The sequence below is a fragment of the Patagioenas fasciata genome, chromosome 1 (assembly GCF_037038585.1).
Source record: "Patagioenas fasciata isolate bPatFas1 chromosome 1, bPatFas1.hap1, whole genome shotgun sequence".
Lineage (NCBI taxonomy): Eukaryota > Metazoa > Chordata > Aves > Columbiformes > Columbidae > Patagioenas > Patagioenas fasciata.
The window spans coordinates 153,282,102-153,297,050 of NC_092520.1; the positions used below are offsets into that span (position 1 = coordinate 153,282,102).

The 14,949-nt window shown below is 47.4% G+C and overlaps 1 protein-coding gene across 6 annotated transcripts in view; it reads left to right on the forward strand.

Annotated features, from left to right (window-relative positions):
- The window catches only part of HIPK2 (homeodomain interacting protein kinase 2), a 140,016-nt gene that overhangs the window by 84,223 nt on the left and 40,844 nt on the right, over nt 1-14,949 (forward strand). For all 6 annotated transcript variants that reach the window (XM_071798167.1, XM_071798179.1, XM_065840206.2 and 3 more), the window contains exon 3: nt 13,996-14,119. In XM_071798167.1, coding sequence (XP_071654268.1) covers nt 13,996-14,119 — 124 coding nt within the window. The remainder of the gene's footprint in view (nt 1-13,995; nt 14,120-14,949) is intronic.

Sequence of the window (14,949 nt, forward strand, 5' to 3'; positions counted from 1 at the left end):
ACCTGAGGCACTGGACCAGAAGGCCTTCAGCCCAGGAAGGGTGAGACCTAGGAAGAGGGGTGGGGAGGGAGGAAATAAACTGGTGTTTGGAGTGAACAGGTGAGCCAAGTGGAGTTCTGAAACGGAGCAAGGGCTGGTGGGGATGGTGGGAGGAGGCGAAGGGAAGGGCAGGGACTAGGAGAGCTATGGTGGGAGATGTGGTTATGGGGGAAGCTGCAGACAAGGCACTGGTCCCTCCAAAGCCTTGGGGTGCTGTTTGCTGCCATCACTGTGCCCAGGGCTCCATGAGGAGCGGGGGGTACCTGGTTACCCTTCAGTGCTCAGGTTTGTGCTCAAGAACCTAGGGCATTTATCAGAATCATGCAATATCTCACGTTGGAAGGGATCCATAAGGATCATCAGGTCCAGCTCTCTGCCCCTCACAGGAGTCCATGCTGAGGTCCACATTGACGCCCTGTGTGCTGGAAGGGTGTTTGTGAGCTGACTTGTTAAGGGCTGCCATGTGTCGTGAGCAGCCTGAGATTTTAGCACTGATCCTTTGTCGTTCCTGCAGATTGGCTTAAGCCTCACTTTATTGTACTCTTTACGTAACCAACAGTGGGATACCAGCAGCCCAAGCTGCCGGGGCTTCCCAGTGGGGCTGCTCCCATCCATGGGCTCGCTCCTGTCCCCGTCGGCTGCAGCGTCCAGACGGTCAGTGGTCACCTTGATGGGCCAGGGGCTGTATTTTATGCAGATTTGATTGTTCATCCTGGCTTAGCCATTGCTGAGCAGCAAGTCCTAGAGTTTATTTTTCCAGTGTGATGAGAGATCCCAAATTAGATTGCAAGTCTTATAGGACAGGGCCTGTTTTCTTATGCTTTTTTACAGCACCTAGGACAAGGGATAACGGTTTTAAACTAAAGGAGGGGAGATTCAGGCCAGGCATGAGAAGGAAATTTTTTACAATGAGGGTGGTGAAACCCTGTCCCAGGTTGCCCAGAGAGGTGGTAGATGCCTCATCCCTGAGACATTCAAGGCCAGGCTGGATGGGGCTCTGAGCAACCTGATCTGGTTGAAGATGTCCCTGCTCATGGCAGGGGGTTGGACTAGATGACCTTTGAAGGTCCCTTCCAGCCCAAACTATTCTATGATTCTAGTATTGCAGAGCCCTGCTTAAGCTTTCCAGATTTTAGCCCTAGTGTAAATACAGTAAAAATAAGTTAATTTTCAAGTGGACTTGTGTTTCTGCAGTTCTGTGGAAGAGGAATGTTCTTTCACGGTGCTGTGCCATACCGTTTGTACACTGGGCTGTTGTCACCTGCTCCACGGGTCACTCTGTGGTTGTGTTGATTCAAGTAGGGCTTGAGTTGAAGGTAGAAATTTGCAGCAGGAATAACCAGCTGAGGCAGCTCTGCTGTGTCCCTGATGTTCCCAGCCACGTTTACCTCCATGTGTGAGTGGGCAGGTGTTCTCAGGCTTTTCCTAAAACTTGTTTGTAGGTCCTCAAAGTGTAGGCAGGATGCTGCAGCTCACCAAGCGGGGCATTAACGCAGACCTTGGGTTTCGTGAGCTGTTCCCGACACACTATCTTGCTGGGTAACATTTACAGGTCATTTCACCTCAAAATCTGCCTTGCCTCGGAAATACCCATTTCTGTTGAAAGAGCTTGGAATCCGTGTATTATTATTGCTGTTCCCAAATATCATAAGACGTTGTGGCCTAATAGATATGCCACACTGTTCGCAAGGACCTCACTTCTCTTCTTGGCCTTGCTGCGCTCTCTCCGTGTGATCTTGGGCGAAGTGCTCCACCAATCTGTTCCCCTGTCACCACACATCGCCTTAGATCATCAATTCTCTGGAGCAGATGCAGTCCCTTAGCACGTTGTCTTTTAGCATCTAGCATTATGGGGTTCCAGTCTCCATTGGGACTTCTGCGTGCTACAGAAATACAAATAGTTGCTGCTAATAATAATATTAAATCTGCATGGCTCTTCAGAGATAAGAGCAATGCTCCTTTCTCCGAGGAGCAGGCAAGATAAGTACTTTATTTTTGTCTTTGTATTTTTCTAATTAAAAAAAAAAAAAAAAGTGGCCCGTAGACATGACTAAAAGAAAAAAAAAATAAAGGAGACTGCAGTAATTAGATATTTTTAGCCTCAGACTTGCTCTGTGAAACCAGTCTTAAGATCATGGCCTCAGTCTGATTTGTATCCGTGTTTGCCAGGGGTAGAAGTTGTTTGGAGCTTTATATTGGTAGTTGGCTCAAGTATTTGGATTAATCCCATAAAGCCACCATGCAGCTTGGTGCAACTTTCGGTATTTGCTGTGAACAAAAGTCTCGGGGAAACATTACAGATCAGACGCAAGGAGCTTCATTCACTTGGCCAGTATGTGGCAGGGTCTGGGCTGGAACGATAAGAGGTTGGGATGGAGCTGAGTGTAGCAGAATGGGAAGCTGTCGGAGATGGGAAGCCAACTCTTGACTGTCTCTTTGTGCTTTGGTTTTATTTTTGTTGTGTTTTTTTTTTTTTTTAAATTATTATTTCATTTCCAGAGAAACGCAACAGCAACAACAAAAGGTCTTAAGCATTCAACAGTGAAAACAATAGATCTGAAAAGGAAAACAAAAAGTTAGAGCCAGCTCTGGCATTGGTGGACATTTGGCTCTGAGGGAAGTGAGAACAGCTTGGATTTGCATAAATTGCACACTGAGGGTCAGAAAGTGGAGTCAGAATTATGCTTTCATTGCGGTGGCATGAATGGGAGCGCATAATTGTCATTCTTCCCCTCCTGATCAGATGCCTCCTTCAGGGGATCTCCGCACCCAATACGTTGCAGCTCATCCATTCACTGCCTGGCATGGGCAGGGCTTTTGTTTTCAAATTATGATTTTTCTATTCTCTGATTTCTTCCACAACCTGGGAAAAGCCCCAGCTCTCCCCACCATGCATTACCCTTTGTTTCGGAGAACAAGCAGGGGTCACGCTGTGCTGAATGTAGCTGCGATTGCATCACCCCCGCCCATGCGTGTTCCTGCACGTCTGGGTCAGCGTGGAGCTGCCGACCCCCGACGGCAATGATCGTGGTGCTCAGCGTTTTGCACCTCCTCTGAAGTTCATAGGGTCCTGCATTTCTAAGTCTGAAGAGATGAGCGTGGTTGTGATCAGCCCAGTAGGGCTTTCTCCAGGGATGTACAAAGATGCGCTTCTGCCTGGGACAAGCTTAGTGTGTCTCTTGGCTGACCCAGGACCTGGCTTTCTTTTCCATTATGAGGCTTAATAGCTTTTCTTGCCTCTTAAGATTTCCAGCTCAAGTGCAAAAAGGACTTGGTAGGAGATTCAGATTCAGCAGGGCACTAAAGTGTTTGCTTAACTTTAGCTGTATCCAGAGCCTTCACTGGGACTCGGGCATGTCTTTGTTTCAGGTAATGCACATGGTGGGGGGTTTTGCTGAGCTGGAGCCGCAGCCTCCAACCAACACGTGTCGAGCTACTAAAAGCCCCAGTGCACTCAGACATCAGCAGCCACGTGGCAGCCGTTCCGGCTGGATGTCAGGTCCTGGTCCTCCTCTTTCCGTGCGGGCACTGCCCACCCAGGGCTTCCTCTCTCATCCTGGGTGTCTGTTTGCGATTTTTCTCTCCGCAGAGCCACTGACCAGACCAAACGCCAAGTGCCGCTTGGCCACGTCCCATCCTTTCCCAGGACCGTACCCACCCTCAGCTAGATCTTGGATCCACCCAGCAGCAAAGGCAAATGGCAACTGGCAGCTACCAATGGCTGGGGCCTGCCTCTGCATTTATCCACAGACAAATGTTTTAACCTGTCGGCGCTAAGAAATCATATTGATTTGAGAGATTTTCTTTTATTCCTTGGGTCTGTTAATTGAAAGGGTACATCCTCCTTTAATATCGTCCTGCCATGGGCCCGGTTCTACTGTACCTTGTCTGAAAAAGCTTGTATTTTCAAGGCACAGGGAAAATGATGTTTATAAAATAAAACTACGGGAATTTTCGTTCCCCTCTGGCTTTAGGAGGAGAAGAGCAGCTGGTAGAGAGTGGATGAGAAAGGCTTTATCTGCTATATTTTGGTTACTGCGCTTTGAGTGATGGGTTTAATAATTGATAGAGCAATTTAGCAATGATCCATAATCCTGAAAGAAGCCTACGCTCCCCTCCCTCTCCCTCTCCCTCCCTCCCTCTGAGACTGACAGGCTGCTCTCAGTGCTTTTGTCTGCAAAATTTCATCCCTTGGTTTCTGTAAACAGCCTGACATGGGAGAGGGGGAAAAAAGCAACTGTTTCTAAATCTTTTGTCTTGTTTCCACAAACAGCTGTGCTGCCCTCTCCAGCTCAGGGCTTCAGACGTTTGCTCGCACGCTCTTGCTGAAGAGAACAGGAGGTTTTTTTTCAGGCCCTAACCTAAATGGAATGATTATATATGCAATGTATATAGGAGAACAGTGGCTCAGAGCCCTCTGGCAGGCACCCTTCCCTCCTCACTTAAACCCAGGCTTTGTTCATCGCTGAATCCTGCTTCCTTAATCCCAAGAAAGATGTGTAGCAATGGGAAGTGTGTGGGATACGCTAGTGCGCTGCACTTGAAACTCTTCCAGGATTAACGCGTGGAAATTGCTTTTCCCAAGAGCATTGTGCTGATGGTCGTGGCAAGCACTGAGATCCCATTGGGGTGCCTGGTGTGTGAGTTTCTGTGTGACACCCCGTTTTTACAGATAAATGGATGTGATCTGCACATGCCCAGGTCACCCTCGTAGCAGCGCAGGGCTGTGTTTGCAGGTGCGTGGTGTGCACCCCTCCATGAGGGTAGGGGGTTTCAGAGCTCCTGTGTGTGATGTCAGCCTCCCTATTCATCCACAATGTGTGCAGGAAGAGAGCAGAAGAGATGAGGCAGAAAAAGAAGGCAGAGGGAAGCAGTAGAGAAAGAGACAAGGCTATAGGTACTGAATATGTGTTGAGGTCAAGGAAGGGTGAAGATGGGGAGGATGTACACCCTGGCAGAAGGCAAAGTCAAGTGAGATGTATTCAGTTAGGTTTTCCATATTTATTTCCATAGATGTATTACATAGATGCTGAATTGACAAGAAGCTGTAATTAAGCATGACATAAAGTCAGCTATGCACAGCTGTGTTATTCCTTAAAATTACAAGGGGTGATGTCCTTTAGGGTACAGCAAAGTTTATGGGTGCTACACCATGGGAGGTCTGTAAGACCAGCTGAATGCTTGCTGGGAGTGACATGGGCATGGCTGGTCCAGTACCAGGGCAGGGAGGGAGCGGGTGAGTTCTAGAGGTCCAGACTAACCCTGTCAGCCTCTGACACCATCCGCTGGAATATTTTTCGCCCTTCCCAGTCAGCACCCTGGTGGAACATGAGCAGTGTCAAGGGGCGGGTAGTTTAGTCTGCTTCTGTGATTTATTTGCTATGAAATACCCTTAGTAGTGTTCGGCTCCCAAGGCTTGTTTGATAATTACGCCAATCAAGTCTGGAAGTAATTCTTGTGTAACTTGTTCTCTGTTTTTAAAAGACAGATAGAACTCTGTGTGTACACTTGCTACAAACACCCTGGGACCTGCGTCTGTACACTCCCAGCTATGAAGTGTTTTGCTTGGATGTAGGAAGATCGTGGTGACCTTCCTATTGACAAGTGTATGGTTGCTGCACCATATAGAAACAGAATAGTTCAGGTGGGAGGGGGCCTGAGGAGGTCATTTAGCCCAACCTGTTGCTCAAGGTAGGTTCAGCCACAAGATCAAGGTCAGGGCTTTGTCTTGTCAGGTCTTGAAAGCCTCCAGGGGTGGCTACTGCACAGCCCCTCAGTGCAGTCTGTGCCAGTGGTTCATTATCTGCACAGTGGAGGTGTTTTCCCTGTCCCCAGTAGGAACCTTCCCTGTTTCAGTTTATGTTTATCATCTCTACCTCCTCCTGCCCACCTGAGCAGAGAGCCTGGCACCGTCTTCTCCATGTGGCAGAGGAGAAGGGGACAGGCTGCTGTCAGGTCCCCCATGGCTGGCTGTCCCCTCACTGAGGCTGCTCCAGTTTGCCCATGCACTGGGAGGCCCCAGGTTGAACGTGGTATCCAGATTGGTCTCACAAGTGTGGCTGGAGGTGGGTCATCACATTCCTTGGTCTGCTGGCCCTGCTCCAGGGAGGCCATTGGTCCAGCTGCTGCCAGGGTCCTCGTTTCTACCCACTGTCCCCCAAGTTAAGTTACCTATGGCCATTCCTGCTGAGTAGTTGCACAGGTATTGTCACCAGAGCTTATTCATCCCAGGGGTAGGACTCAGCATTTGTCCTGGCTGCACTTAAGAAGGTTCGTATTGGCCCACCCCTTCTTCCTGCCCAGGTCCCTCAAGGTGGCAGCCCTGCCCTCAAGCGCATCGCCAGGTCACTCCAGTTTGTCATCACCTGTAAACTGGAGGGGAGTGCACTCTGCCTCCTTCCCCATGTCCGTGATAAAGAAGTTAGACAAGACCAGTCCTGGGATAAACCCCTGCAGTACCTCACTTGTTACGAGCCTGCAGTTTATATTTGTGTCCTGTAACATAAACCATCACCGAAGGCTGAGTGGATCCAGCTTCCAGTCCGCTGAGCTGATACAGATATTTTTTGATGTGTTGCAAACTAATCTTGAGGGATGGGTGAGGGCAATGTGAGCAATGCAGTGTTGGAGCTACCCTCTAGTGGTAGTTGTGCTGGTGGCCCAACAGCGATAGAAATGGCTCTGGCTACACCCCCAGTCCTTTCCAGAAAGTGTCGCTGTGCTTGACGTGTGAAATAGGAAACATGTTAGTACACCCGTCAGAGACACTGTCCATCCTTACAACTCAAACCAAAACATCTTTGTAGGTAAACACTGGCTGACATTCCTCAATGGCCCTTTCTCTCACTCATGAATATCCCTGTGTTAACTAAACTCTCTGGAGTCCAAACTTTATGCTGGAATATGAAAGGCATGGTGGGCCTGCATGTTCTGGAATGAGTCCTGATGCCCAGGGCTGTCACTTGCTGCGATTCTGCTGGATTGGTGCTTCCCAACACAGTCCAGAGTTCACAGCAGTCCTTTAGGCTCTAGTGAGAAGTCTGCAGAGCTGTACCGTTTCTGTATGGGGTTCGGCTGAGTGTCCGAGCAAACTCCAGAGCTCAGGGATGCAGGAGAAATGCAGAGGTCCCACAGCAAGGTCAGCAACGAGAGTGAGCCTGGCTCTCCTTGGCTGGGAATGGTACAGGTGGAGTCTGGAGCTGCTCTCCTGCACAGGATGGGGAGCAAGTGAGCAGGAGACACTGGTGCTTGAAGGTGTTAAGCTCTGGCCCTGATAGCTGGGTTTTTCACAGGTGGGAAGTCTGCAACTGCCCAGCCCTGGAGTGGAGGAAGGACTCGAGTCTGGGGGTCATTGCATTACATGTCTGCATTCTTTCCCAGTGTCTGTGCGAGTGGAAAGGTGGAGGAGCAAGAGAAATAGCAATTATTACCTTTTACTCCCAGAATATGAGTCTGTCTACTTTTACAGCCCTGCAGTTAAGAAGTGATTTGGGGTCTGAGAGGTACAGAAGGACAAAACAAGGTGCTCTGTGCTCTCCATCTCCATTAACTAAGAGCTAAAGGTACTCTACATGCTAGAACATACAGCAATAAAAAGTGGATACCTCCACAAAATTCAGAAGAGTCAAGTGAAGAGGTGTGAGAAAGAGTCTGTAGAGATGCCAAAGAAAGGGTTCAGCTGGGAGGAAGATGGAGCCCCATCGCTTGAATAAAAGCCCCTCTGTAGGACACATGAAAAGATGCAGTTCCTCCTCCCCACAGGGAGCAGCTCGGTGTGTGGGAGAGCACAAGCGCTGAGAGGGCTCAAGCCCTGGGCATGCAGCTGGTCAGTGAGTGCTTGTTTGGGCTGGGGGTTCTGGCTTCTGACTCTGCCTCTGCCCAGGGATTTCTGGGTGGAGATGTGAAAGCTGCTGCTTCCTGAAGCACTCAGGCCTTGGCACGTGAGACTAACAGGTAGAAGACAGGAGCTGTGTCTATCGGCTGAGAAGACAGCACCGCTGTGGGTCTGTCTGCACTGCCTGCAACTGCCCACAACCTTCTTCTAGAAGCGTCACCCCAAAGGCAAGAAGCAGGCGCGCTCTCTGCTCAAGATGCCAGCAAGTATCAAGTTTTGAGTTATATTTTTGTCTGATGTGTATACTTGTCCATGAAGGACTCTGCTGAGACAATCACGCTCAGCCACGAAACCCTACCAGAGGTGGTAAATTATCCCCAGGAGGGCAGTTTGCAGGGGAGTTTTAAAATTCAGAAAGAGCCCAGCTCTCTGAATCCAAGTCTGTGGAAATGATTTTTTTTGGCATTTGTTTTTAATGTCCTGTGATATGTGGGTGAAAAAGCCAGCGATCTAGACTGGTAATTAATTTTCCTGACAGAAACACCAGACAATGAAATTACCCTGCCACAAAGCAGGGTTGCTAAAGTAAATACTCTGCCAGCGGCAGGCCTGAAAACAGGACGGGGTCATATGTGAAGTGCAAGCAAATGATGAGATGGCACTTCTGCTTCTGGGGGCCTGTGGGAGCTGCCAACACAGCTACCGGCATGTCCTGGGTCCCTGGCACCCGATGCCAGCAGCTCTCTGGTGTACACAGGCACATTCAAGCTGGGCCCCAAGGTGATGGGGGACTTACCACACCCAGCACTGAGCGAAGGAGCGGATCGTCTTTTGCTGGCTAAGGGAGTAATTTGGTTTGGGAAAGGGGTAGGAGATGTGTGGAGCGGGCATGGGCTGGCTGCTTCTGTCCTGGAGATATGGGCTCTTGGGGGGCTCTTCAGTGTCTCGCAGGTTGGTGGTTTTTAAATCTTTGGTCTGTGCTGGTGAGATCTGTGTGAGCTGTAGAGCAGGTTGTGCCTGTGTATACATGCCTTTCTTTGGGAGACATGGAAGGCATCTCATGGGAAAGGGAGAGCAGGAGAGCAAAGTTTTCTGTGTTCCTCCTGTGCGTCTCATACCAGAGACTGGAATTACTGTGCTGAGGGTGTTGCGGATGCACAGCCCGAAAACTGGCAGAAAGCGGTAAATGGGGATGTTCCTGCATGTACCAAGATATCTGGCAGCGGGCTGCATTTGCTTGGTTTCCAGTCAGATCCCCACCACCATCAAAAGGTTTGGTGAGTCTGTGTTCACAGAGTCATAGAGTGGTTGGGTTCGGAAGGGATCTCTGGAGATCATCCAGTCCAACCCACCTGCTAAAGCAGGTTCACCCAGAGCAGATCGCACAGGAATGTGTCCAGGTGGGTTTTGAATGTCTCCAGAGAAGGAGACTCCACAACCTCTCTGGGCAGCGTGTTCCAGTGCTCTGGCACCCTCAAAGTAGTTTTTCCTCCTATCCAGACAGAACCTCCTGTGTTTCAGTCTGTACCCATTGCCCCTCATCATATCATTGGGCACCACTGAAAGGAGCCTGGTCCCATCCTCTTGACACTTGGCCTTGAGATATTTATAAACATTGATGAGATCCCTTCTCAGTCCCTTGTGTTAAAACAAGCACCATTATTGGGATGGATATACTTCCCTGTGCAGCCATGGGGTGATATGCTGAAGATCTCAGTGCTGTTCTGGGAGGACCTGACACCATGTGAGTTGTCCTTCTGATTTATAATTACAACACTCTGATGTGCAGACCTTAATAGAGTATTTTCCCCTGTTACATAGTGTTACCAACTGCAGAATGGAGAAATCCTGCATAAGAACTGGCTAAAACATGGAAATGTTTTCTTTCGCTTTGGAAAAGAGAATTACATCATTCTGATTGCTGAGCTAAATCTTAGTGCTTTTAGGAACAAAAGGGTCACTTGTGGAGTGGACAGCATGCACAATTTAGGACCAGAGTTATTTAATGTATTAATTATTTGCAAAAAGTGGTGGACCAGCAGTGAAGTGCTTGAGTGTGCAGATACTGCAGACTTGCTTGGGTTAGGCTGCAGAAGAGAGTGAGGAACATTTAAGGGACTTGATCTAGATTACAGACAACATTACACCCGATCACTGCTGTACTGAAAGGCAAGTAAACATTGGAAAAGGAAAAACAAACTATTTTTACATAATTCTATGTCCTAAATTAACTGCAGCTCCTCTGGAGAAAGGACTGCGTGTCTCAGAGGATCTCCCAGATAAAACATCTGCTGAAATGCTTCATGTCACTCCAAAAGCAAACAAAGTATTAGGCTCAGGGAAGACTGGAACGCAAAAGCATTCTGCAAATAGCGTAAAATAAGTCTGGGGAATATCCTCGTGTTTAACTGTTTCTAGGTCTGTTCAGCCTATTGCTGAGCAGTCATGTCAGGAAGAGGAGTTGTAGGGGCAGGCAGTGAAAGTGGGTTGAAACATCCATGGAATGGAACACTGAGAAGCCAGAAGCTGCTGCAAAGAAGGGAGAGCAGGGAAGAGATATAAAAATAGCTTGTGCTAGAAGAAAGGTGATTCAGGCACTTCTGTCTTCACCTTTAGGCCAATCCATGTGAACATGAAGTGAGAGGTAACAGATTTAAACCTGATGAAGGAAAATCAGGCTTTAAACAACTGAGTTAGGATGCTATTGAAAGCAGAAGGTTGCCTGTGGAACTCCAGGTGACACGTGATTAAAGTCAAGATCTCAGCTTGTCTTAAAAAAATGACATTTGTTAAGAAAGAGAGGAGTTCCACGTCTTAGGTATAGGTCTACATGCAGAAGGAATCTATGCATCCGTAACTGAGCATACAGAAGTTTCTGCCCAATAGGTGTTCGGAAGGCATTTTATCAGTGGACAAGATGTTTCATTACAGAACCTGTAGCATCCTCCACCAAGACACTTGGCATTGGCCATCAGCAGGGCGACAGCGGGCCAGCAGAACGCTGTTCCTCCAGCTCTCTCCTCTGCACCACAAACGAGAGTTGTCTGCTGGCTGAAAACCTGGAAGCCTGTGTGGTGTCTGACACCTGTGGTTCTTGCGGTGTCTTAATGACTGCTTAATTGAGTTAACAAGATCTTTTTGTCTTAGGGCGACTCCCTCTCCATGGAAAAATTGCAGTCATGAGGCAAAGGCTGGGAGAAAGGTGCAGAGAACACTGGCTGTGATGCACATAGAGCACCATAGCACTTCAGTCTGGCCCCCTCTCGCAGGCGTTCTCATCGCTGTTCCAAAATAATCATCATTTGGGGCTGAACAGGCAAAGATTGCAACTGATGTTTAGGCTTGGCTGAGTAATGAGAATACCAACTTTCAAAAAAGTAAAATAAAATAGAACTATCTCACCACCTCCCCTCTCTACAACGATAGGTCTGGTTTAGTGTAATGAATGGTGTTCTGTTTAGTTGCATTTTATGTGTCTAAATGGTACAGACACTGGTTTTGTGCTTTTCCTCCCAACAGTGGAGATGCAAAACTTCTTTCGTGTGTGAAAAATAAATTCTCTCCTAATTGCTGCGCTCCAGAAGCTGGAGCTTTAAGGAAAACCCACTGGACAGCCAAAGACTCATGAGAAAAAAAAAAATAGACATTTTGGAATCTCAAATTCTAGGTCATCCCTTCTTGCAGGGGTCTGGAGGTGTTGGCAGCATAAGCGTGGGGAGGAGGCGTGTGCCGCATATGACAGCAGCGCGAGTCGTTTTTATGAACAGAGAGGTTTCTACACAAAATCACGTTGGGAATATCCCATGGATAGTCCAGCCCTCCGCTCCCTCCACTTGAGTTAGTGGGAGGGATTTGAAGTTCAGGCACTGTGTGGCTGAGCTCTCATTAGTGACCAGGGACATTTTGTTGACAATGTGGAAGGCAGACAGTGAGAGGCAGATGGCTTTGAATGCAGGATTTACATAGTAATGAGATTCAGGTCACCATAGCTGTCTTTTTCTCTCTGCATTTTGTCTAGGTGTGAGTAGGGATGATGGGATGGGGAGGGATGGAGGAAAATTAACCCCTTGTTCCTAAGAAGAGATTGGCATTAGAATAAAAAGTTTGTCACAACAGGCTAAAGGACAATGGGGTATGGGAAAAACAAGAACAGATGAGTCTAGAAGGGCTAAGGGTGTCCACTTTTTAAGTTTCTGGTATGTTTTCTGTGGGAATGGTACAAAGCATCCTAGCCTTAAAATCCCAGAATTTCCTGAAATTTTTACATTCTGCATTGCTGGTTTGAGAACAGGTAGTTTTGGGCTTTTGTCATTACCAGTCAACTCAAAATTGGGGAAGTTTGTGGGCTGAAGATGGGGCATGGATTCTTGCTACGGGGCCTTTGCTTGTTTCCTTGGAAAAAATTACCCATTTTGCTTGTTTTCTTGGCTAAAGACTTGTCTTCACATGGCCATGTAGTGACGTGATTAAAACATAATATTTTCCACTGCAATTGGTAATCCTTAGTATGATCTCAGTAGTGTCAGATCTTATCCTGATGACAGATGGAAAAATGGGAACCATGGGCCCTATTTCCAGCTCTGGATGGTGGCACTTGATTTACTCAATAGTAAACTCCAGGCATTCCCAAAATATGCATCACAGCCTGAGAAATCCCAAGGCTGTTTTTAAAATGACTCAAGTTTTAAAGCAGTGTGTGTTTCTTTTATCTTGTCTTCTGCCTTTTTTTTTTTTTACTAGTTAGAGGAGTATAGGAAAGTAAGTTTTTCTTTCTGTTTTACATCACCTGACTCCAGAAGCTGAGGCTTTAGAAGTGTTGCAAGATCTGCAAGAAGTGCGGGAGAGAAACCTTGGGTGATCGCTGTGTAAAATAGGAACTCTGGCACTTAACTGCACATGGCAGTCTGGGCTAAGGAAGGGAAAATAAGGAAGGCTTTTGTGTGCAGGAGTGGGTTTTGTACAAGGTGTCCAGTATTTATTAGATACTTTTGATTATTCCACTTAGAAGTTTCTTTTGGAACACATTTGGGTACTAAGGGGAGGATTCATCTTGTCTAACCTTGGCTACTGGAGTTTCGGGAGCTTGTATAGCCTCAGTGAAGGAAGATTCAAATCATCCCAAGGCAGCAGGTCAGATCCCCCTTGCTGAGGTGTGTGTCCCTCCATTGACTGCACAGTACCTGGCTAAGATTTGACACCAGTTTCTACCTGGCTGAAACGTGAAATGACCCTCACCTTAAGCTCCTGTGGAAATCTGAGCTAAGACTGATTTTACTTATTTGGGTGTCTCCTCTGTGCCCTGGCTGGGGATCCTCCTGGAGAGCTGAAGCGAAGTTTTACCTTGTTCTCTTCTTCCTCAGCAGGGCTAATATCAAAACTCGCTGAGCAGAGGTGCCTCAGTGAGCATCTCCTGAAACTGACAGTAAATGCATAGCAGGAGTGCTGCCACATTTTGGCTGTTTGGGCAGGGAGGGAAGAGAAAATCTAATGAGGTGCTTTGGACAGACTGGGAAGCAAAGGCTTCTTGGCTACTTCCTCCTGAGGAAGAGTCTTAGGTTGAATAGATCTAATGATGTTATTTCTCTGTTTTACGGTTACATCCATTCATTTAAAAAGTCAGTAATCCTTTTATACCAGTCCTGTAATGATTATTTAATGTCCGGCTGTTTGTGAAGCCCACCGAGCTGCGTGAACAGAGGATGCTTCACCGCAGGGAGTCCACACGCTTCCTCCACAGGGTGGCAAACTGGTCTTGAGAACCTCGAATGGGGGCCTTAATTGGGTGACCTCGAACCTGCAACATTTGGTTTGTGCTTCATTTCCCAACCTGCCGAATGAAAATAATGGTAGTTCTCTCCTTTGCAAACTGCTGAAAAATGTTAAGGCTGTCTCTTGGTGAAACGCTCCAGGAGGACTCTTCTGTAAGGATAAATATTCACTGACACTCGTGCTTGGTTAGCAGACATTTTGTCGATGATCGGTGGTGCCCTTGGCTCCACGGGAGCGGTGACACTTGTTGGCAGCAGGCAGCTTTGTGAGCATCATGCTCTGCGTGGGGCTCCCCACACCAGCTGCACAGATCTGATCCTGTTGCTGATGTTTTCTAACCTCTTCCTTTGCAGAGCCCCTGAAATCATCCTCGGTTTACCGTTTTGTGAAGCAATCGATATGTGGTCATTGGGATGCGTCATTGCAGAGCTGTTCTTGGGCTGGCCATTGTACCCAGGAGCTTCGGAGTATGACCAGGTAGGTACAGATGTTGCTGTGAATGCTGGTAAAAGCACAGGTGTTTTTTGCTTCTTTTGGCGGAATGAACAGACGTCAACTTTTTCTGTTTCACTAACAGGGGATATGTGTTTCTTATCCTCCAAAGTCAACTTTTTATTATCCACCTGGGGAATTTGTTCTAGGTAACCTGTGTGCTGTTTGGTACACTGGCTTTTAAGACCTGACCACGTAAGGAGAGTCTCAATCAAGAGTCAACACTACTGTTGACTGGAGAGCTCTGTGTGTGTCTTTCCTCACCGAGCAGAGCAGGGACCCTTTCTCTGATGTAACAGCGAGTGCTGAATAAAGGTTTATTTGTCAGAAGAAACTGCACAAACTCTGCTGTGTTTCATAACCCCTTTTATGGGGGGTGCATATTAAAAGCAGTGACAAGGAGAACGTTCACAGTGGTGTAGGTTTCCAGCTAATATAAGCTGTCATACTCTTCTCCCTATAGGCTTTTGCACTCCTTTTGTAGACCTAAAACTGATAGTGCAGTGGCTGCTAGAACAAGGGCTGCAGAACACTTGCCATTCCCATAGTCTTCTTCAATATGATCTTAGCTGTCTGCAAATGCAGCCTGAAAAGGTCTTTTTTCTTTTAGAGAATTAAAAAAAAAAGGCAGGGTAATAAACAGGTTTTTAATATATGAAAATGTTTCTTTGACTCTTCTTTTGCAGCTAGTGTATTTTCAGTCAGAGTTTTAAAGGTGAAATTTGGCAAGGGAAATAACCTGCAGTGAAGAGCAGGGCCATTAGTGACTCCAAAGGAAATCAGATGTAGCTGAAAAGCTTACAAGCATTTCAAAA